The following is a 25,812-nucleotide window of genomic DNA, read 5'->3' on the forward strand; positions in this document are numbered from 1 at the left end:
TTCTGCCACAAAGCTGTTACATGAATATACATAAGGACTCCTGTTAACATTGTCATTTTCCACTTGTCATCTCGAATTCTGCGATTTTTGACAGCTTGAACAGTGAAGTCTATAGCTCTATTATCCTTTCAAAAGCATTAGAACCCTAATGGAAACCTGGCAGATATCGGTTTTTCACGTACGTTATAACCATGCTTTTCATGGATAGAACACATATCCATTATTTATTATATGGGGCTGTTCACATGTCCGTGTATTTTTACAATCCGCATGTCTGTAGAGAAAAAAAAAAAAAATCACAGACATGTTGATTTAAGAAAAAAAACAAAAAAACAACATGTCTGATTTTTTTTATTTTTTTTTAAATCATGGATCAAAATTACCCATTCAAGTCTCTGCGTCCGTGAACGATCACTCCCAAACGTTGCCATCTATGTGCAGTGTGGCACAGCGATGTCATACTCCCTCCTTTTAATCAAATATGACAATTAACTTTTTCATATTGAAACAAACTTAAAGGGGTTGTCCCACGAACAAAGGGCATTTTAATTAATAGATTTAGTAACAAAATATTGGAAAAATAGGTTATGTAAGAGCAGTAAAAAAAGCATATAACCCAATTGCCCAATTTAAATATCTACGGTAATTACAAAGGATGAAAAAAAACCTTTAAAAATACCGGTAAAGTAAGATGCAAACGAAAGTGCCCCCAAACAGTACGATACCCCCACAATGAATTTCTCCACACGTACGGTATGACCATACTGTAACCCCCTCCCTCAGTGATAAAGAATGGTGATCCTAACAGTATAATTTTCCAACTGTAATCTCCACACAGCCCTCCATATGGTATATACGGGGCCCCACAGAAAAAGAAAATTGAAAACCTAAAACGAAGATTGGCTCTGCGATTGGCTCTGCCGGGAAGGGGTAAATGCAATTCAATAAGGTTAGTTACAAGCAGGAAATGTGAAGAATCTGCTGGTTGCATGAACATCCTCATGGTCCTTGCTCCTCTGGATATGCATGACCAACAATAAGGCAAAGTTTACACAAGTGTTTGTATATATATTAAAAAAAAAAAAATTGTTCAGAGTTTCATCCAGAAAACTTTTTTTTCATCGTCATCCATATGCAATCTGTGTGGCTTCCTTATACAGCAGCAGTTATTGGAAACTTAAAAGAACAAATAGTTTCCAATATTAAAGAGTTGTAATGTATCTGTTAGAAAGGATGCTGTACTGTGGCTTCATACGGAATCAAAATTTTTTGCGCACCCATAAACTTTAATATGGGAGTCGCATTTTTTTGTCTGCTCGTCTGCACTGGCCCATTGAATAACGTTTTTTACGGACAGAACTTGGAGCAAAAGTTTGGTGATGTGAATGAGCCCCGGTGTCAAGCTCAAACAAATTTCAAGTATAGCATTGGCTATTGTAACACCAAAATCACATTTGGATTAAAACAAAAAAATTACTGTAAAGACCTGTATTCATTTAATGTAATGTGCAGCTAAAACGTCATTTGTTTTGCCAAGCAGCGCTGGTGCATAGTGATACTGCTAAACTTTACCAAACGTACATTTTTCTTTTTAATACATATAAATGGTGATTCCCACAAGGCAGAACCATCCATTAGGCAGCTTTGTCTTTACTACTTCTGTCCTGGATTTAGGGGAACCTGTTCTCTCGTGCATGTAATAGCTCTGTGATTCTTGATGTATGAAGGCCGGGTGCCCACGAGCCGGAACTAGCAGCACTTTGGACGCAGAGCATGTTCGCTACAGTCTATTGAACGCAGGTGAATCTGCATGTGTTCACATCTGGCCGCTGAGGGTTTGACGCTGCACAAGAACGCAGCGTCAAACACGCAGCAACTCCGGATTGTGGACACTTACCCTTACAGTAGACTTTGGCAAGTGAAAAGTTATTGGAAACGCCCCATCGTGTTTAATAATCAAGTTGCTCTTTTCAACGACTGCATCGATCCATCCACCGCTGACCACCGGGAAATTGGGCACAAAAATTGGATTGACATAGAAAATATAAAATGCAACATTTTATTTCATTAAATTAAAAATTTGGATGTCCTTAGTGCCAGGTTAAAATCATGTACACTCTTATGCGTTTCAGTAAGGCATCAGTGAACAGGATTTTACCCTGGCACTATGGATATAATATTTTTTAATTTAATGGAATATAATTTAGAATTTTATATCTTCTTTGCCAATCCATTTTTTTAGTAGACTTTGGCACTTTAGCATATACTGTAATTGGCCTCGTTTAGTAAATCTGCACATTTCACTTAACTATTTTTTTACGTTCTTATACATAGGTATAGACCGTTTCTCCCAATGTTGTCCCTTGTCTGTAGTAGGGATTTTACATGTGATAAAATTATACAAAATGTACATTACAGTTGTGGCCAAAAGTATTGACACCCCTGCAACTGAAATGATTGCAATCACAAATTCTTTGGTATTATTATCTTCATTTAATTTGTCTTAAATGAAAAAACACAAAAGAGAATGAGGGAAAAAAGCAAAACATTGATCATTTCACACAAAACTCCAAAAATGGGCCAGACAAAAGTATTGGCACCCTCAGCCTAATACTTGGTTGCACAACCTTTAGCCAAAATAACTGCGACCAACCGCTTCCGGTAACCATCAATGAGTTTCTTACAATGCTCTGCTGGAATTTTAGACCATTCTTCTTTGGCAAACTGCTCCAGGTCCCTGATATTTGAAGGGTGCCTTCTCCAAACTGCCATTTTTAGATCTCTCCACAGGTGTTCTATTGGATTCAGGTCTGGACTCATTGCTGACCACCTTAGAAGTCTCCAGTGCTTTCTCTCAAACCATTTTCTAGTGCTTTTTGAAGTGTGTTTTGGGTCATTGTCCTGCTGGAAGACCCGTGACCTCTGAGGGAGACTCAGCTTTCTCACACTGGGCCCTACATTATGCTGCAAAATTTGTTGGTAGTCTTCAGACTTCATAATGCCATGCACACGGTCAAGCAGTCCAGTGCCAGAGGCAGCAAAGCAACCCCAAAACATCAGGGAACCTCCGCCATATTTGACTGTAGGGACCGTGTTCTTTTCTTTGAATGCCTCTTTTTTTCTCCTGTAAACTCTATGTTGATGCCTTTGCCCAAAAAGCTCTACTTTTGTCTCATCTGACCAGAGAACATTCTTCCAAAACGTTTTATGCTTTTTCAAACTTTTTTGGCAAACTCCAGCCTGGCTTTTTTATGTCTCGGGGTAAGAAGTGGGGTCTTCCTGGGTCTCCTACCATACAGTCCCTTTTCATTCAGACGCCGACGGATAGTACGGGTTGACACTGTTGTACCTGACTGCAGGGCAGCTTGAACTTGTTTGGATGTTAGTCGAGGTTTTTTATCCAACATCCGCACAATCTTGCGTTGAAATCTCTTGTCAATTTTTCTTTTCCGTCCACATCTAGGGAGGTTAGCCACCGTGCCATGGGCTTTAAACTTCTTGATGACACTGCGCACGGTAGACACAGGAACATTCAGGTCTTTGGAGATGGACTTGTAGCCTTGAGATTGCTCATGCTTCCTCACAATTTGGTTTCTCAAGTCCTCAGACAGTTCTTTGGTCTTCTTTCTTTTCTCCATGCTCAATGTGGTACACACAAGGACACAGGACAGAGGTTGAGTCAACTTTAATCCATGTCAACTGGCTGCAAGTGTGATTTAGTTATTGCCAACACCTGTTAGGTGCCACAGGTAAGTTACAGGTGCTGTTAATTACACAAATTAGAGAAGCATCACATGATTTTTCAAACAGTGCCAATACTTTTGTCCACCCTCTTTTTTATGTTTGGTGTGGAATTATATCCAATTTGGCTTTAGGAAAATTCTTTTTATGTTTTTTCATTAAACAAAAATTAAATGAAGATAATAATAACAACAAAGAATTTGTGTTTGCAATCCTTTTCAGGAAGAAACTGAGTTATTATCTGACAGAATTGCAGGGGTGTCAATACTTTTGGCCACAACTGTATGTATAAATATCTGTGCCCTTTAACACGTCATAAAAGCCAGAAGTGGAGGCAAACAGAAGACTTATATTTACCACTTTTATTTCTATGTATTTCTTTTGTCTGGCCCAAAAACTGCATGTGTGGAGGCTGAAGGCTGTGTGCCCATGATCAGCATTACTAGCGTTCTGAACACAGCACATTTTCCTGGGTCCAAAACCCTGGGTTGTACAGCACAAGCACAGTGGATGGCATTAATAGAAATCCCATGCCCAATGTGCTTTTTTTAGTCGGTCACTTTACTGATACTCACATACGCTGGAGACAGATTTGAGGAACGTGGACTGCATCGGTCCAGCATGGCAACATATTGGGTAACAAATCAGTGAGTGAGGGAGTGTCTATTGTCTTTATTTCTGTCTTTTTGTATCTTTCAGGCATCCTTTTCTTGACTACTTTGGATTCGGTGGACTACTGCAGACCTCCATGGGATGTAAAAAAAAAAAATAAGTTGGTGATGAGGGGGGAGTCTATATTCAAATAAAGTACTTTTTTGAGTGTTCGTTATTTTTTATTTTTGACAAATCACAGCTGTCATCATCCCTAACGACCATTACCTCAATTGTTACCGCACCAGGGCAATTGGGAAAAGCGGACGCGTCTATTCTGGGGTTGATGTAGGCTTGTATTTTTAGGCTGGGAAGGGCCCGATAACCAGGGACCTTCCCAGCCTGATTATACCGTATTAAATCTCAGGATGTCTGCTTTACCTTGGCTGGTTATCAAAAATAAGGGGGGCCCACAATGTTTTTTTTTCATTCATTTCTTAGGTTACCGTAGTTCATGTACAGTAAACTACACTCAAACAGCACTAATTATATATCTACACCTTTGCACATCATACCAAAGAGACAAAAACAAATGCGTCAAAAACACATCCAAAAACACACGAGCTGAGGTTCATGCGGAAATTCAGCTGCGTAAAAGCTTGAACAAACACTGATCATGGGCATGCACCCATATAATAAAGTTATCTCCAAAACTATTATGTTACATGAGCGTCTTGTCACACCACAGTTACATAACTGTCATGTGAAACACCCTGGTATGCAAGTGATCATTGTGTGATTTCTAAAACAAGTGTACTTCACCTTCTGCACTGGAATGTTGACATATTGTGTAAAGCCCCCATCTCACATAGCGACTTACCAACGATCACGACCAGCGATACGACCTGGCCGTGATCGTTGGTAAGTCGTTGTGTGGTCGCTGGGGAGCTGTCACACAGACAGCTCTCTCCAGCGACCAACGATCAGGGGAACGACTTCGGCATCGTTGAAACTGTCTTCAACGATGCCGAAGTCCCCCTGCAGCACCCGGGTAACCAGGGTAAACATCGGGTTACTAAGCGCAGGGCCGCGCTTAGTAACCCGATGTTTACCCTGGTTACCAAAAAAAACAAACAGTACATACTCACCATCTGATGTCCGTCAGGTCCCTTGCCGTCTGCTTCCTGCTCTGACTGAGCCGCCGTACAGTGAGAGCAGAGCGCAGCGGTGACGTCACTGCTGCGCTCTCACTGTACGGCGGCACTCAGAGCAGGAAGCAGACGGCAAGGGACCTGACGGACACCGAAAGGCGAGTATGTACTGTTTGTTTTTTTTGGTAACCAGGGTAAACATCGGGTTACTAAGCGCGGCCCTGCGCTTAGTAACCCGATGTTTACCCTGGTTACCAGTGAAGACATCGCTGGATCGGTGTCACACACACCGATTCAGCGATGTCAGCGGGACCTCAACGACCAAAAAAAGGTCCAGGCCATTCTGACACGACCAGCGATCTCACAGCAGGGGCCTGATCGCTGGTACGTGTCACACATAGCGAGATCGCTACGGAGGTCGCTGTTGCGTCACAAAACTTGTGACTCAGCAGCGATCTCGCTAGCGATCTCGCTATGTGAGACGGGGCCTTAAGGCTATGTGCACACGTAGGAAATGTGGTGCAGAATTTTATCTGCATCTCCTGGCAGAAAACGCAGGTGCAGTTTCTGTGCAGATTTTACCAGTGCAGATTTTTATCATGGAGGGGTGCAGAAACGCTGCAGAACTGCACAAAAGAAGCGACATGCACTTATTTGAAATCTGCAGCGTTTCTGCGCAGATTTTTCTGCACCATGTGCACAGCTTTATTTTTCACATTGATTTACATTGTACTGTAAATCACAGTGCAGTTCTGCAGCGTTTCTGCAGCAGAAAAATCCGCTGCAGTTCTGCACTAAATCTGCATCGTGCACATACCCTAACTCCTTGCTGAGAATCTGCAGAATAACACAGTACTAGCAAAGGCTACGTTCACATTAGCGTTGTGCGACGCAGCGTCGGGCGCCCCTATATTTAACATGGGGGCGCATGGACATGCGTTGCACTTGCATTTTGTGACGCATGCGTCACTGCGGCGCACGCATCAGGGCGCAGAGGACGCAGCAAGTTGCATTTTTTGTGCATCCAAAATCAAGCAAAAAAAGGACGCATGCGTCACAAAACAATGCGTTTTGCATGCGTTGCCGATGCAACACACAACAACGCAAATGTGAACGTAGCCTAAGTAGATGAGTGCATCAGTGCTGAGCTGGCTGGCTGTCAGTGGCACTTTACACTGAGCGGTGACTGAAGCTGCACCTCTATAGCTGAAAATCAGGAGGGATAAAGTTCATTTCCTCCAGTTAACAGCGTTACATGCCTGGGCATCTTATAAGCATTTTTTGAGCCTTCCCATTGACTTCATTATAAAATATAGAGTGTCTTCAAAGCAGAAAACAGTTTTTTCCCCTTCTTTTAACCAATTAAAGTCTATGGAAACGGAAGTGGCTAAAGGAACTGCTAGCACAGAGTGACTGTTCAAACCATGTACAGGTGCTTGATGCATCACCTATTTCGTTTCCATCTATCTCCGCTGTTCTCTGGCTCTATGAAACCAGAGCTGTCAAAGAGGAGGGGTGGAGATTGGGGGAAAACAAGCAGGTGGGAAGGTGTAGATAAATGATTGACCTCACCGTGATGCACAGAGCACGTGGACTTGGTTTGAACAGTCATCCTGTGCTGACAGTCTCTTTATTCAGGGCTGTAGAGTCGATAAGCCAAACCTCCTACTTATCAACTTCCGTGACTGTGACCCCACAGCACTGCCTCACTACTGAGCATGTACATAAAGTGCAGCACAGATTCATCTCGGCTAAAAGAACAGATCCGTAGATCAGGAACAGAACAGACATTTATAGGACATTTCATAACTTTCCCAAATTATTATGGGAACATTTACAGCACATCCTGCATTGTACTACTGCACCCAATGTATTACCGTATATACTCGAGTATAAGCCGAGATTTTCAGCCCAAATTTTTGGGCTGAAAGTGCCCCTCTCGGCTTATACTCGAGTCACGGTCTGTGGCAGGGTCGGCGGGTGAGGGGGAGAGGGCGCTGAGGCATACTTACCTAGTCCCGGCGATCCTGACGCTCCCCCTGCCCGTCACACTGTCTCTGGGTGCCGCAGCTCTTCCCCTGTACAGCGGTCACATGGGACCGCTCATTAGAGAAATGAATATTCATTTCTCTAATCAGCAGTGCCGGTGACCGCTGATAGAGGAAGAGGCTGCGGCACCCGGAGACCAGCTGTCCGGGGGAAGGAGCGGGACGCCGGGAGCAGGTAAGTATCGCATATTTACCTGTCCACGTTCCACACGCCGGGCGCCGCTCTGTCTTCCCGGCGTCTCTCCGCTCTGACTGTTCAGGTCAGAGGGCGCGATGACGCATATAGTGTGCGCGGCGCCCTCTGCCTGATCAGTCAGTGCGGAGAGACGCTGGGACCGGACGCTGAGGAGCTGCAAGCAAGAGAGGTGAGTATGTGTTTTTTTTATTGCAGCAGCAGCACCAGCGTTATATATGGCACAGATTTATGTGGAGCATCTATGGGGCCAAACTGAACGATGCAGAGCATATAGGGCACAGCTTTATAATGAGCATCTATGGGGCCAAACTGAACGGTGCAGAGCATATAGGGCACAGCTTTATAATGAGCATCTATGGGGCCATAATGAACGGTGCGGAGCATATATGGCACAGCTTTATATGGAGCATCTATGGGGCCATAATGAACGGTGCAGAGCATATATGGCACAGCTTTATAAGGAGCATCTATGGGGCCATAATGAACGGTGCAGAGCATATATGGCACAGCTTTATAAGGAGCATCTATGGGGCCATAATGAACGGTGCAGAGCATATATGGCACAGCTTTATATGGAGCATCTATAGGGCCATAATGAACGGTGCAGAGCATTGTATATGTGGCACAGCTTTATATGGAGCATCTATGGGGCCATAATGAACAGTGCAGAGCATTATATATGGCACAGCTTTATGTGGAGCATCTATGGGGCCATAATGAACGGTGCAGAGCATTCTATATGGCACAGCTATATATGGATAATATATGGGGCAATAATCAATGGTATGGAGCATTATGTATGGCACAGCTTTATATGGAGCATCTATGGGGCAATAATGAATGGTATGGAGCATCTATTTTTATTTTTGAAATTCACCGGTAGCTGCTGCATTTTCCACCCTAGGCTTATACTCGAGTCAATAAGTTTTCCCAGTTTTTTGTGGCAAAATTAGGGGGGTCGGCTTATACTCGAGTATATACGGTATATATTTTAGGCGTCGGAGTCGGTCCATTTTATACAGACTCCACAAAAATGGACTCCAACTCCACCGCCCTGTCTTCAACCCCTTCAACCCCGGGCAATTTTCCCCTTTTCCTTCCTCTTCTTCCAAGAATCATAACTTTTTTCATTTTCAATCGACATAGCCGTGTGAGGGCTTATTTTTTGCAGGACTAGTAGTACTTTTGTATGACACCATTCATTTTCTCATGTGATGCAATGGAAAGCGGGAAACAAATCCAAGTTTGTTGAAAAGTGCAAATGCACAATTATTTTGAGGGGTTTTTTTATTTACCACGTACACTATATGGTAAAACTGCCTGGCAATATGATTCTCCAGGTCAATACAAGTTCAGAGATACCAAACATGTATAGTCTTTTTTTTATTTAGGGGGTGAAACATTTTCAAAAACGTGTATGAAAAAATATTTTTTTTTTTGCCTTTTGTCGCCCTTTTCCAAGACCCATAAAAGTTTCATTTTTTGCGATAGTGGGCTGTGTGTAGGCTTATTTTTTGAGTACTCGAGTGGACATTTTTACCAATACCATGTTGAAGCAGATATGACGTTTTGATTGCCTCTTCTTGTATTTTCCTGCAATGTCACGGCAGTCAAAAAACCTTAATTCTGGCATTTTTTTCCCCCCATTATGTCATTTACCGATCTGATTAGTTTACTTTATATTTTGATAGATCGGACTTTCATGAATTCAGAGATACCAAATATATATACTTTTAATGGGGCAAAGGGGGGTGATTTGAACTTGAAGCTGTGATCGTCTGATCGCTTGTGCTTCACCACTGCTATGTATAGCTAAAATCACAATCTCCTATGAACACCAGCCAGGGGGATCATAATGACAGGCACGGAGGCCATCAGCAGACCCCGGCTGTCCTGACAACCCAACAGTACCCTCTGATCACATAATGGGCATGCCCGTGGGAGCATGGAATAACGCTCCCCCCGACGACACGTGTTAAACCTGTGTTAACCCGTGTGTGAGCCTACATCACAGTGAGGGACACATACATGTACATCAAAACTCATTTTTACATAAAATGCATGTGTTCATTCTTTTAAGTATTTAGTTAGCGCTTTTTCAGGTTGTTTTCGGAGCAAAATACGCCTGAAAAAGAGGTGTGCACACAGCGTCTTTTTGAGATGGATTCTGCCAGGAACCCACATGAAAAAGTGCTCAATAGATAATGAAAATAATACATTTATGCACAGAAATGTCAAAACTACTTGCTGTGCATATGTGCTGTATTTTTTAATCGCTTCAGACTTCATAAAGTGACCTGACCATCGGTTTTAAAATCTTCCAATATTTTATATTTATTAAAAAAAAAAAAACACACTGACAGCAAAGACAGTAAGGGCAACAAAAAAAGATGCTTCAGAAAAGACACCTTTGGTGGTTTTCTGAGGCGTCTTCTGCTTACAAACCTATGAGGGTTAGCAGCTGCCCATTAGCCGTCGTATGCACGCACCCCTCCAGCAGGCTGTGGAGATGGCTTTCCTGATCCCCTAGGGCAGGATCTGATCCCATGCTTAGGTCCAAATTTCTGCTCATGCATAAAAAACGTAAGCCTTTGCTCATTTTGACTGTTGTGAAAGATTTTAAAAATTAAAATTTGCACATTAGCATTGAGCGACATTCCTGCAGCAAAGGTCGGCTTCAGACAGCCATATTTCACGGTCCATGCCTGGACTCTTGCTGTGGGTCTAGCCAAAGGCATGTATGAGGTTATAAATTCGTAAATCAAAGTTGAGCTAAGCCCACCGGCATCAGGGGCTTATCTACAGCATTCTGTAATGCTGTAGATAAGCCCCCGATGTATCCTGAAAGAGGAGAAAAAGAGGTTATAATATACTCACCCAGGGGCGGTCCCGCTGCAGTCCGATCCGATGGGTTTCGCAGTCCGTCCGGGGCCTCCTATCTTCTTACGATGACGTCCTCTTCTTGTCTTCACGCTGCGGCTCCGGCGCAGGCATACTTTGTCTGCTCTGTTGAGGGCAGAGCAAAGTACTGCAGTGTGCAGGCGCCGGAAAGGTCAGAGAGGCCCAGCACCTGTGCACTGCAATACTTTGCTCTGCCCTCAACAGGACAAAGTACGCCTGTGCCGGAGCGTGAAGAGCAGAAGAGGACGTCATCGTAAGAAGATGGGAGGCCCCAGACCGCAACGCCCATCGCAGTGGGACCGACCCTGGGTGAGTATAATCTAACCTCTTTTTCTCTTTCAGGATACATCGGGGGCGTATCTACAGCATTCCAGAATGCTGTAGATAAGCCCCTGATGCCGGTGGGCTTAGCTCATCTTAGATTTTGGGGGTGACAGGTTCCCTTTAAGGTCAAGAGACTCGCAGTTTTGCCGGGGTCACATTAGGGCATAATAGCGGATGTGATGTGCCAATGACACTCGGCTCCTACTCTGCTGCGAGTGTGCTCGAAGTGCAAGTGCTCCGATCCTCTCACGAAAAATTCGCCCACAGGTGTGGAAGAAACGGGGAAAGGAATTTCTCCTTCTCCTCCATGGCCTGAATCGGCATATATCGGACTGCACTGGGATGACATCCGAGTGCAGTTCAATGTTTCATTAAACCTATAGACTTGTATGGTTGTGAGTGAGCCGAGTCTCACTGCCAAAATCGGCATGAGACAATAATCGCAGATCTGAGCGGACTCATAGTATAACACTGGGCAGAGTGCTATGCGATGTTTTATCACATAGCACTCCGCTGTGTTAGGGTATGTTTCCACGTACAGGAAACGCTGCGTAGAGCCGCAGCGTCAAACACGGAGCGTCCAGATGTTACAGCATAGTGGAGGGGATTTCATGAAATCCCGTCTCCACTGTGCATTAAAAAAACGCATGTGGCAGACCTGCAGAAACGGACATGTGGCGCATCTTTTCAGAACGCAGCATGTCCTTACAATGCTCAAACAACGCATGAACAAGGCAGGTGACCTGCCAGTGACCTCAGGTGCAGCTTTTACCTGTGTAAAATCCTGACCAAATCCTGAACGTGGACACATACCCTTATATGCCAGTGTGACTCCGGCCTTAGTCCAGGCATTGCAGTCCGAATATGGGCAGTGAAATATGTCCATTTGAACTGGTCAAAAAAAACTCAGCCCGGCCCCAATGTGCACTTATTGCTGATTTTGCCTCCTAAGACCTCATCTGGACAGATTGTCATCAGCGTTTTGGATCAGAATTTCAGCAGTTTTTCTCATATGCAAAATAAACAGACGTTTTCCCCAAGCCTCTCTATGCAGTGAATGAAAAACACACAAGGATTCAACTACATATAGATATGAGGCAACTGTACAGACCTATGGACTTGAAAGGGCGAGTTTTATCAGTGACTCAGAACAAAATTGGCTATTTTTATTATGGTCCGGACATGCGACCAGCCCCATAGACCATAACGGGTGGGTATTTTATCCATGAGAAATACAGATGCAACACTTAGGTAAAAAAATGATGTCTTAAAGGGGCATAAAGCAAAGTATGCAGCACATGAAATGGCGCTGTACTACGCCTCTGTTCACACCCGTGCTTCCTTCTATAATATCTCTCCAAAGTGGTGATATCTCTCCAAATCCTGGTCCTCCTCACCATATTCCCACAGTCATTTCTACCTCCCACCCACGCTCCATCACAAACTTCCGTAACCTCTCTAACCTTATACCCATTCACCCAGCCTCCGCTTCCCCAGTCCCACTAACAGGAGCTCTGTGGAACGCTCGCTCTGTCTGTAACAAGCTTTCCTACATCCATGATCTTTTTGTTACTACCAAACTTTCCTTCCTCGCCATCACCGAAACCTGGCTCACCCCTTCTGACACCGCCTCTCCTGCTGCACTCTCTTACGGTGGCTTCCACCTTTCTCACACACCCCGCCCCAGCAGCAAGCATGGCGGAGGAGTTGGTTTTCTCCTGTCAGATAACTGCTCCTTCACCCCAATCCCACTGCCACCCTCTGTTACCCTCCCTTCCTTTGAGGTGCACTCTGTGCGCATCTACTCCCCCTCCAACTGGCTGTCATTTACCGCCCCCCAGGGCCAGCCACCATCTTCTTTGACCACTTCACCACCTGGCTACTTCATTTCCTTTCTGCAGACATCCCCACTATCATCATGGGCGATTTCAACATCCCCATTGACACTTCCCTCTCAGCTGCCACTAAACTTCTATCTCTCTCTTCCTCCTTCGGCCTCACTCAATGGTCTTCTGCAGCCACTCACAAAGATGGTCACACACTGGACCTCATCTTCACCCGCCTCTGCTCCCTATCTAACCTCTCTAACTCACCTCTTCCTCTCTCTGACCACAACCTTCTCACATTCTCATCTCTCTCCACTCCATCTCTAGAGTCCCCACCCCACAAATTTTCACACCCTCGCAGAAATCTTAAACATCTTGACCTACATTCATTCTCTGAATCCCTCCTCCCTCTCACAGACATAAGTTCCATACACAATGCGGATGACGCTGCCGCTCTATATAACACCACAATAGCTGTAGCTTTGGAATCTGCTGCCCCACTTACACATACCAAAGCTCGCAAAATCAACAGACAGCCCTGGCACACCAGCCTGACCAAAGAACTGAGGCGAGCTTCCAGGGCTGCTGAGCGCAGATGGAAAAGATCCCACTCCAACGACCACTTAATCGCATTCAAACAGTCCCTCACTACTTTCAAGACCATACTCGCCACAGCTAAACAAACCTACTTCTCATCTCTCATATCCTCCCTGTCTCACAATCCTAAACAGTTATTCAACACCTTCAATTCTCTCCTCCGTCCCCCAGCACCTCCTCCCTCCCCACTTATCTCTGCTGAAGACTTTGCCTCATTCTTCAAGCAGAAGATTGATAACATCAGAGACAGTTTTGGTCAACAAGCCCCAGGGCCCTTCCTCCCAACTTCCCTACCCTCCACCTCCAAAACCAACTTCTCCACAATTACAGAAGATCAACTCGCCACTCTACTCTCAAGATCGCATCTCACCACCTGTGCACTTGACCCGCTCCCATCCCACCTCATCCCAAACCTCACCACAATCTTCATCCCAACCCAAACCCATCTCTTCAACCTATCACTAACAACTGGTGTTTTCCCCTCAAGCTTTAAACATGCCTCCATCACACCTATCCTCAAAAAGCCCTCTCTTGACCCATCCTCTGTATCTAGCTATCGCCCTATATCACTTCTCCCCTATGCCTCAAAACTACTGGAACAACACATCTACCTTGAACTGTCCTCCCATCTCTCTTCTTGCTCCCTCTTTGACCGCTTACAATCTGGCTTCCGGTCACACCATTCCACTGAAACTGCCCTAACTAAGGTCACCAATGACCTCTTAACCGCCAAGAGCAAGTGACACTACTCTGTTCTCCTCCTCCTCGACCTGTCGGCTACCTTTGACACAGTGGACCATTCCCTATTATTACAGACCCTCTCATCCCTTGGCATCACAGACTTGGCCCTATCCTGGATCTCATCATACCTAACAGACCGGACATTCAGCGTCTCCCACTCACACACCACCTCCTCACCTCGCCCCCTATCTGTCGGAGTCCCACAAGGTTCAGTCCTTGGGCCCCTGCTCTTCTCCATTTACACCTTTGGCCTGGGACAGCTCATAGAATCTCATGGCTTTCAGTATCACCTCTATGCTGATGACACACAGATCTACATCTCTGGACCAGATATCACCTCCCTACTAACCAGAATCCCTCAATGTCTGTCCACTATTTCATCCTTCTTCTCCGCTAGATTTCTCAAACTTAACATGGACAAAACAGAATTCATCATCTTTCCCCCATCTCACGCGACCCCCCCCCAACGAACCTAGCCATTACAGTAAATGGCTGCCCACTCTCCCCAGTCCCACAAGCTCGCTGCCTCGGGGTAATCCTTGACGCTGATCTCTCCTTCAAACCACATATCCAAGCCCTTTCCACTTCCTGCCGACTTCAACTCAAAAATATTGCACGAATCCGTTCATTCCTCAACCAAGAATCTGCAAAAACCCTAGTCCATGCCCTCATCATCTCTCGCCTTGACTACTGCAACCTCCTGCTCTGTGGCCTCCCCTCAAACACTCTCGCAACCCTCCAATCTATTCTAAACTCTGCTGCCCGACTAATCCACCTGTCCCCCCGCTATTCTCCGGCCTCTCCCCTCTGTCAATCCCTTCACTGGCTCCCCATTGCCCAGAGACTCCAGTACAAAACCCTAACCATGACATACAAAGCCATCCACAACGTGTCTCCTCCATACATCTGTGACCTCGTCTCCCGGTACTTACCTACACGTAACCTCCGATCCTCACAAGACCTCCTTCTCTACTCCCCTCTTATCTCCTCTTCACACAATCGTATACAAGATTTCTCTCGCGTATCACCCCTACTCTGGAACCCTCTACCCCAACATATTAGACTCTCGCCTACCATCGAAACCTTCAAAAAGAACCTGAAGACCCACCTCTTCCGACAAGCCTACAACCTGCAGTAACCACCGATCAACCAACCGCTGCACGATCAGCTCTATCCTCACCTACTGTATTCTCACCCATCCCTTGTAGATTGTGAGCCTTCGCGGGCAGGGTCCTCACTCCTCCTGTACCAGTTATGACTTGTATTGTTCAAGATTATTGTACTTGTTTTTATTATGTATACCCCTCCTCACTTGTAAAGCGCCATGGAATAAATGGTGCTATAACAATAAATAATAATAATAAATAATAATAATAATAATAGAAGCTATACTGCTGTGATAGAGCCATCACACAATGGAGACCACCGACATACCCCAATGCCTTAGAAAGGGTTCTGTCAGGGTCTACAGAGGCGACCATCGTTCTCATGTGAAAACATTTCTCAGCAACGCTAGTTGTGACACAGGTTACGTGGCCAAAAATGGCGGCACAGCGCTGCTACACCACAGCATAGTGCTAGTGAATGGGGCACAGTGCCTAAGGCGTTACCACAGCAACAAGACAGAAAAAGGAAAAAACCCTGAATCTGACTTGCTCTCCCCGTGCGACTCCCACTCACTGGCACGGTGCTGCGGCAAACACGGACCCTTGGCCACACAACACTGGCACGTGTGCACACTGCCTTAGCGCAGCACCTAGTCAGCACAGTCACCCACAGCAACCAATCAGCTCCCAGCTCTCATTTTTCAGACACTTTTGGAAGATGAAAGCAACGACCTGATTGGTGTGGTTTATTAAACAGGAAAAGGGGGAGGAGTTACAGCAGGCAGTGTGGTCTAGCTATATATTCACTACCGGGGCAGGAGGCTGGGAGTTGTAGTCCACAACAGCCACAGTCAGCCGTCACCAACGTGAGGGTTTATCGTCGCTAGGACAAGTGCCCACACAACACAGAGCAGAGTGGGGGAGGTGAGCTCTTACCATATAGAAGCAGTGTGACGAGGAGAGACATGCTGCTTGCCGGCGGAGGGTCACTTCCTTACAGTCTGCACTCTGCCTAACCATTTAACTGACTAGTTTCCCAACTTTGCCAGTATTCCTGCGCGGTCTCCTGCGCTCCACACTCCCTCAGTCTCTTGTTCCTGTTTCTTATTTTTCTCTCTCCACTTCCTCCTTCCTACACACGAGTCTCTTCCGTCTCTCTGGCTCCCCCTGGCGGCGCTGCTGCTCACACATGCTCCTCCAGACCTCCACAGTTCTCGCCTGGTTTCCTCTACTGCTCTCCAGTCCCCACCCAAGGCTGATGTGTCAGTATCCTCTAATTGTTCGGGGGCGTAATGGCAGGCAAGGGTGCATGGAGGAATAACCACATAGAGAATCAGTTCAGGGTCCCACAAAGGGCTCATACCCATATGCCAGAAAAAACGGTCCGATTTCTAGACCGAAAAAACTTATTTGAGTGTGATGCGATTTTTAAAAGCAACACCCGTATGAAATCCGTATGCAATGCGATTTTAACATGAGCTTTTACATACAGCAGTTCTATGTCATGTTTTACAATAAATATTCTTCAAAAAACGCATGCACACACGCACGCAGGCACGCACAAAAGCCGGCAAATGATCTGCCGCGTACAGTATCACAGAGTGACAGGATAGAATAGATATATACACATAGAATACATATATATAGATGTCAGTGACATATATATATATATATATATATATATATATATATATATATATATATATATACAGGTCCTTCTCAAAAAATTAGCATATAGTGTTAAATTTCATTATTTACCATAATGTAATGATTACAATTAAACTTTCATATATTATAGATTCATTAGCCACCAACTGAAATTTGTCAGGTCTTTTATTGTTTTAATACTGATGATTTTGGCATACAACTCCTGATAACCCAAAAAACCTGTCTCAATAAATTAGCATATTTCACCCGTCCAATCAAATAAAAGTGTTTTTTAATAACAAACAAAAAAACCATCAAATAATAATGTTCAGTTATGCACTCAATACTTGGTCGGGAATCCTTTGGCAGAAATGACTGCTTCAATGCGGCGTGGCATGGAGGCAATCAGCCTGTGACACTGCTGAGATGTTATGGAGGCCCAGGATGCTTCAATAGCGGCCTTAAGCTCATCCAGAGTGTTGGGTCTTGCGTCTCTCAACTTTCTCTTCACAATATCCCACAGATTCTCTATGGGGTTCAGGCCAGGAGAGTTGGCAGGCCAATTGAGCACAGTAATACCATGGTCAGTAAACCATTTACCAGTGGTTTTGGCACTGTGAGCAGGTGCCAGGTCGTGCTGAAAAATGAAATCTTCATCTACAGGTGCCGCATTCCCCAGGTAAAGCCACTTTTGAACCATAAACAGCGGCAGAAGCGCCTGACCTGGGCTACAGAGAAGCAGCACTGGACTGTTGCTAAGTGGTCCCAAGTACTTTTTTCTGATGAAAGCAAATTTTGCATGTCATTCGGAAATCAAGGTGCCAGAGTCTGGAGGAAGACTGGGGAGAAATGCCAAAATGCCTGAAGTCCAGTGTCAAGTACCCACAGTCAGTGATGGTGTGGGGTGCCATGTCAGCTGCTGGTGTTGGTCCACTGTGTTTCATCAAGGGCAGGGTCAATGCAGCTAGCTATCAGGAGATTTTGGAGCACTTCATGCTTCCATCGGCTGAAATGCTTTATGGAGATGAAGATTTCATTTTTCAGCACGACCCGGCACCTGCTCACAGTGCCAAAACCACTGGTAAATGGTTTACTGACCATGGTATTACTGTGCTCAATTGGCCTGCCAACTCTCCTGACCTGAACCCCATAGAGAATCTGTGGGATATTGTGAAGAGAAAGTTGAGAGACGCAAGACCCAACACTCTGGATGAGCTTAAGGCCGCTATTGAAGCATCCTGGGCCTCCACAACATCTCAGCAGTGTCACAGGCTGATTGCCTCCATGCCACGCCGCATTGAAGCAGTCATTTCTGCCAAAGGATTCCCGACCAAGTATTGAGTGCATAACTGAACATTATTATTTGATGGTTTTTTTGTTTGTTATTAAAAAACACTTTTATTTGATTGGTCGGGTGAAATATGCTAATTTATTGAGACAGGTTTTTTGGGTTATCAGGAGTTGTATGCCAAAATCATCAGTATTAAAACAATAAAAGACCTGACAAATTTCAGTTGGTGGATAATGAATCTATAATATATGAAAGTTTAATTGTAATCATTACATTATGGTAAATAATGAAATTTAACACTATATGCTAATTTTTTGAGAAGGACCTGTATATATATATATATATATATATATATATATTTTTTTTTTTTTTTCTTTATTTATATTGAACTGAACTATAGAATAAAAGTCGGTAATTCATGTGCCGGCTTCTGTAAAATCACAGCAGGAGCCGACAGGATAGAAGAGATGGATTACATACAGTAAATACATATAGAATAGGTAGATATATAGATGTGTGCGACAAATACAATTAGTACAGTGTGTGTGACAATTAGTGGACATGTATTTAATAAAAGATTATTTTGGGGAAAAAAATGGCGTGGATTCCTGTGCAATTTTCGCAACCAGCAGAGGGAAAGCCAGTGACTGGGGGCAGATGTTTATAGCCTTGGAAGGGGGTAACACCCATGGAGCTTCCCAGGCTATTAATACAGTATAAGCTCACAGCTGTATACTTAGCCTTTACTGGTTATTAAAATAGGGGACCCCCAAAAAAATGACGTGGGGTCCCACTATCTACTATATAATTGTCTAAGGGTCACTTCCGTCTTTCTGTCTGTCTGTCTGTCCTTCTGTCTGTCTGTCACAGATATTCATTGGTCGCGGCTTCTGTCTGTCATGGAAATCCAAGTCGCTGATTGGTCGCGGCAAAACAGCCACGACCAATCAGCGACGGACACAGTCTGGAAGAAAATGGCCGCTCCTTACTCCCCGCAGTCAGTGCCCGGCGCCCGCATACTCCCTTCCAGTCACCGCTAACACAGGGTTAATGCCGGCGGTAAAGGACTGCGTTATGCCGCAGTAACGCACTCCGTTACCGCTGCTATTAACCCTGTGTGTCCCCAACTTTTTACTATTGACGCTGCCTATGCGGCATCAATAGTAAAAAATGTAATGTTAAAAATAATTAAAAAAACCTGCTATACTCACCCTCCGTAGTCTCGCGCCAGGCCGCCATCTTCCGTTCCTGGCGATGCATTGCGAAATTACCCAGAAGACTTAGCGGTCTCGCGAGACCGCTAAGTCATCTGGGTAATTTCGCAATGCATCCGGGGAACGGAAGATGGCGGCAGCCGCGCGCATCGGCACAGCGCCGTTGGATCCCAGGAGGTGAGTATGTAACTTTTTTATTTTAATTCTTTTTTTTAACAGGGATATGGTGTCCACACTGCTAAATACTGCGTGGGCTGCGTTATATACTACGTGGCTGCTATATACTACGTGGGCAGTACTATATACTACATGGCTGCTATATACTACGTGGATAGTACTATATACTACATGGCTGCTATATACTATGTGGGCAGTACTATATACTACATGGCTGCTATATACTACGTGGGCTGCGTTATATACTACATGGCTGCTATATACTACGTGGACAGTACTATATACTACATGGCTGATATATACTATGTGGGCAGTACTATATACTACATGGCTGCTATATACTACGTGGGCAGTACTATATACTACATGGCTGCTATATACTACGTGGGCAGTGTTATATACTACATGGCTGCTATATACTACGTGGGCAGTACTATATACTACATGGCTGCTATATACTGCGTGGGCTGCGTTATATACTACATGGCTGCTATATACTACGTGGACAGTACTATATATTACATGGCTGCTATATACTACGTGGGCAGTACTATATACTACATGGCTGCTATATACTACGTGGACAGTCCTATATACTACATGGCTGCTATATACTATGTGGACAGTGTTATATACTACATGGCTGCTATATACTACGTGGGCAGTGTTATATACTACATGGCTGCTATATACTACGTGGGCAGTACTATATACTACATGGCTGCTATATACTGCGTGGGCTGCGTTATATACTACATGGCTGCTATATACTACGTGGACAGTACTATATACTACATGGCCGCTATATACTACGTGGGCAGTACTGTATACTGCATGGCTGCTATATACTACGTGGGCAGTACTATATACTACATGGCTGCTATATACTACGTGGACAGTACTATATACTACATGGCTGCTATATACTACGTGGGCAGTACTATATACTACATGGCTGCTATATACTACGTGGACAGTACTATATACTAAATGGCTGCTATATACTACGTGGTCAGTACTATATACTACATGGCTGCTATATACTACGTGGGCAGTGTTATATACTACATGGCTGCTATATACTACGTGGGCAGTGTTATATACTACATGGCTGCTGTATACTATGTGGCCTGTGTTAGATACTGCGTGGGCTGCGTTATATACTACATGGCTGCTATATACTACGTGGGCAGTGCTATATACTACATGGCTGCTATATACTACGTGGCCAGTGTTACATACTATGTGGCCTGTGTTTTGTACTGCATGGGCTGTGCTATATATTGCGTGGCCTGTGTTATATACTATGTTGCCTGTGTTATATACTACGTGGCTGCTATATACTGCATGGGCTGTTATATAGTACGTGGGCTGTGTTATGTACTGTTTGGGCTGTGTTATATATTGCGTGGCCTGTATTAACGCATCGGGTATTCTACAATATGTATGTATGTATATAGCAGCCACATACTATATAGCACAGGCCACGTACTATTTGTATGCTATATACTACATGGCTCTTATATACTACGTGGCCTGTGCTATATACTATGTGGCTGCTATATACATACATATTCTAGAATACCCGATGCGTTAGAATCGGGCCACCATCTAGTAATTAATAACCAGCAAAGGCTATGCAGACAGCTGTGGGCTGATATTAATAGCCTAGGAAGGGATCATGGCTATTTGCCCCCCCCCCCCCCCCCGGCTAAAAACATCAGCACTCAGCCGCCCCAGAAAAGGCGCATCTGTAAGATTTGCCAATTCTGGCACTTAGCCTCGCTCTTCCCACTTGCCCTGTAGCCTTGGCAAGTGGGGTAATAGTTTGGGGGTTAATGTCACCTTTGTATTGTAAGGTGACATCAAGCCCGACTTAGTAATGGAGAGGTGTCAATAAGACACCTATCCATTACTAATCCTATAGTTGGTACATGTTAAATAAAGACAAAGCCAGAATAAAGTCTTTTAATGAAAGAAAACACTAAACACAGTTTCCCATGTCTATTATACAGCTAATCCATGCGACGCCCTCCATCTCCTGTAATAAAAGTAAAATAACAATATACCCATACCTGTCCCACGCCGTAATCTATATCTGGGGTATATACAGTTTTAAGCCAACCAAAAAACAAATAACTAAGGTCTAGTATTCTCACAAAAACCAAAAAGACTAACAAAGACCCAAAAAGATAAATTTTAATGTAATAATTAAAAGTAGACCACATAAATACCATATAAACCAATAGTAGAGAGCCTGTAGACTCTGGTACCTAATATATAATATCAATATACGTATAGGGAAGGACTAGGGAAGATAGAGGTGCCTTTCCCTACATAAATTCCCATCCTGACAGCGGAGGTTGGCACCCTGGGATACGATATGGCGCCCCCGCTCAACGTAGGCTGACCCTAAAGTCCCTACCAGGTCTCCCTACCAAAAGCCACCACCAAAAAGCACCACAAAACAAAAAAAAAACAAAAAAAGTGTGATGATATACACTAATCACTGCTGCTAATACTGACTAATAGTGCAAAAATAGCACAAGTAAGCTAGTATTTACTTAGCTCTGGCGTATAGTGTGAGCTAGAGATGGTTAATTAGTAGAAAGATTAAATAATCACAATAATATGTTCAGATGTTACACATAACTGATCTCTTATATTTAGTATCAGAAAGGCAACCAGATCAATTATAAGGTATCAAAGATATCTCAAATGTAATTACTAAAATAATGAGGAATCCAATCACGTTACAGATCCCTCTTAGCTACACACTACAGAAATGCCCTCTATAAAGGGGCACCCTTGCCAGGGATAATATCAAAGATGCTTGGTGGCATCAACGCCAGAAAAAAAGAGCCCAACTAATGGCGTAGTCGCCAAATAGAATGTTTCTAGCAAATATAGGCATAATCACCAGAGATCTAATTCATCAGTGTAAATAGCATCTCTGCTGAAACAAGCATGTGCTCCACATCTCAATATACATGTAGTCTAGCAGTATTTAAGTTAGACTTAGTGGCCAACAAAATATCAAACTGGCGAAATAACAAGCCGCCAGCACAGCAGCACGTGTGTATGATTACAATACACTTATCTCAAAGAGACAGATGTCTTGTCCCGACGCATTTCGCCCCATATGGCGGTCCAGAGGGGCTCATCAGGGGATGCCGATCATAGGCATAGGCAGCGGGTAATGGAAAAGCTGCACGCGGTCCAGAAAAGCTTTTGTTATTTCGCCAGTTTGATATTTTGTTGGCCACTAAGTCTAACTTAAATACTGCTAGACTACATGTATATTGAGATGTGGAGCACATGCTTGTTTCAGCAGAGATGCTATTTACACTGATGAATTAGATCTCTGGTGATTATGCCTATATTTGCTAGAAACATTCTATTTGGCGACTACGCCATTAGTTGGGCTCTTTTTTTCTGGCGTTGATGCCACCAAGCATCTTTGATATTATCCCTGGCAAGGGTGCCCCTTTATAGAGGGCATTTCTGTAGTGTGTAGCTAAGAGGGATCTGTAACGTGATTGGATTCCTCATTATTTTAGTAATTACATTTGAGATATCTTTGATACCTTATAATTGATCTGGTTGCCTTTCTGATACTAAATATAAGAGATCAGTTATGTGTAACATCTGAACATATTATTGTGATTATTTAATCTTTCTACTAATTAACCATCTCTAGCTCACACTATACGCCAGAGCTAAGTAAATACTAGCTTACTTGTGCTATTTTTGCACTATTAGTCAGTATTAGCAGCACTGATTAGTGTATATCATCACACTTTTTTTTTTTTGTTTTGCGGTGCTTTTTGGTGGTGGCTTTTGGTAGGGAGACCTGGTAGGGACTTTAGGGTCAGCCTACGTTGAGCGGGGGCGCCATATCGTATCCCAGGGTGCCAACCTCCGCTGTCAGGAAGGGAATTTATGTAGGGAAAGGCACCTCTATCTTCCCTAGTCCTTCCCTATACGTATATTGATATTATATATTAGGTACCAGAGTCTACAGGCTCTCTACTATTGGTTTATATGGTATTTATGTGGTCTACTTTTAATTATTACATTAAAATTTATCTTTTTAGGTCTTTGTTAGTCTTTTTGTTTTTTGTGTATATACAGTTTTAACCAGGACGGTGCCAAAATGCGACCGCCCCAGCTGAAAACCACTGGTGAATGAGGAGATGCTTCCAGAGCAGCTTCAGTGACTAGCAGTGCCGTCACTGAAGCTGCGCTCCCTCACAGCCTGACCTGCACTGAACTCTGGAGCGTGGGAAAATGACAGCCGCCAGTCTGCTGACTGTGCCCTAACAGAAACCACTTCAGGAAACGCTCCTCTAGGCCTCATTCACACATCCATGTTGTATGTATGTGTTGTATGTTTTTTTCATGGATTAAACATGTGCCCATCACAATCTATGGTGCTTAGTCACATGTGTTTTTTTCGCAGACTGTGTGTCCATGGAAAACACACAGAGACATGTCCATTTTTTCCGGTATCACAGATGACAAGGGCCAGTACAAGTCTATGAGTCTGTGAAAAACACGTACAACACATAGATGCCATCGGTGTACAGTGCATGTGCTGTCCACATTTAACATTGCAAAGTATAGGAGAAGTGTTGTAATTTATTTTTTATCCATCAAAACACTGATGACACACTGATGGTAAAAACAGACACGGACAACATACTGATGACACACTGATAGTAAAACAGAAACGGATCACACGCTGATGGCACACTGATGGTAAAATGGACACGGACCACATGCTGATGACGCACTGATAGTAAAAACGTACATGGATCACATGCTGATGACACTGATGGTAAAAACGGACAAGGACCACATGCTGATGACACTGATGGTAAAAACGGACACGGACCAAATGCTGATGACACACTGATAGTAAAAACGTACATGGACAACATGCTAATGACACTGATGGTAAAAACGGACACAGACCACATGCTGATGACACACTGATAGTAAAAACGTGCATGGAACACATGCTGATGACACTGACGGCAAAAACGGACACGGACCAAATGCTGATGACACTGATGGTAAAAACGTACATTGACCACATGCTGATGACACTGATGGTAAAAACGGGCACAAGCCACATGCTGATGACACTGATGGTAAAAACGGACACGAACCACATGCTCATGACACTGATGATAAAAACGGACACAGACCCCATGCTGATGACACTGATGGTAAAAACAGACACGGACCACATGCTGATGACACACTAATAGTAAAAACATACATGGACCACACGCTGATGACACTGATGGTAAAACGTACATGGACCACATGCTGATGACACACTGATGGTAAAAACGGACAGAGATCACACTGATGACACTGATGATAAAAATGCAGACGGACCACATGCTGATGGCATACTGAAATTAAAAACAGACACTGATCATATGCTAATGACACTGATGATAAAAATGGAGACGGACCACACGCTGATGGCACTGATGGTAAAAACGTAGACGGACCACATGCTGATGACACACTGATAGTAAAAACATACATGGACCACATGCTGATGACACTGATCGTAAAAACGGACAGGGACCACATGTTGATGACACACTGATGGTAAAAACTGACGTGGATCACACTCTGATGACACTGATAAAAATGGAGACGGACCACATGCTGATGACACACTGATGGTAGAAACTGAGACGGACCACATACTGCAGCTCCAATGTCTTTAGTTAAAAATGTCCGTTTGTTATTACAAATATACTAGAGTTGCAGCTGCAGCCATGTCTGGTAGCCTATGTCACATCAGAGAGCCATGGCTGCAGAGAGTTGTAGCTGTAGCACAAGTACCGGAGGGGATGTGGACCCTGCAGATGTGATGGCTGCTAAAGTGATCAGACTGGAAAATTTAAAGGATACGGAGGCTTCATTCCCATATTGACATGAGTGCTGAATCAGAACCAGGGTCCATTATGGAACATGCAAGGGTTCTTGACACTGTGAAGCGATGGCCGGGGGACCACCACAGTGCAGGAAGACTACTGTACACAAGATGAGGTGCAAACAACAAAGGGTAGATTTATTGGAAGGCAAGGAATGAAGTGAATGAGAAAGATGCAAACGGGGTATGCAATGGCAAAAGATAATTTACAAGAGTTATATTCTTTAGCTTGTCCGTAAAATAGCACAGTGCTCCAACTGTTACAGAATCAATATATGTCACACAAGTAAATGCAAACA

At 44.0% G+C, this 25,812-nt stretch overlaps 1 protein-coding gene across 1 annotated transcript in view; it reads right to left on the bottom strand.

Annotated features, from left to right (window-relative positions):
* The window catches only part of LRP10 (LDL receptor related protein 10), a 38,859-nt gene extending 22,393 nt beyond the window's left edge, over window positions 1-16,466 (bottom strand). The window contains exon 1 of the mRNA XM_077299168.1: window positions 16,159-16,466. Coding sequence (XP_077155283.1) covers window positions 16,159-16,189 — 31 coding nt within the window. The 5' untranslated portion in view covers window positions 16,190-16,466. The remainder of the gene's footprint in view (window positions 1-16,158) is intronic.
* Between the last annotated feature and the right edge of the window lie 9,346 nt (window positions 16,467-25,812).

Source organism: Ranitomeya variabilis, chromosome 1, assembly GCF_051348905.1.
Source record: "Ranitomeya variabilis isolate aRanVar5 chromosome 1, aRanVar5.hap1, whole genome shotgun sequence".
NCBI classification, from domain to species: domain Eukaryota; kingdom Metazoa; phylum Chordata; class Amphibia; order Anura; family Dendrobatidae; genus Ranitomeya; species Ranitomeya variabilis.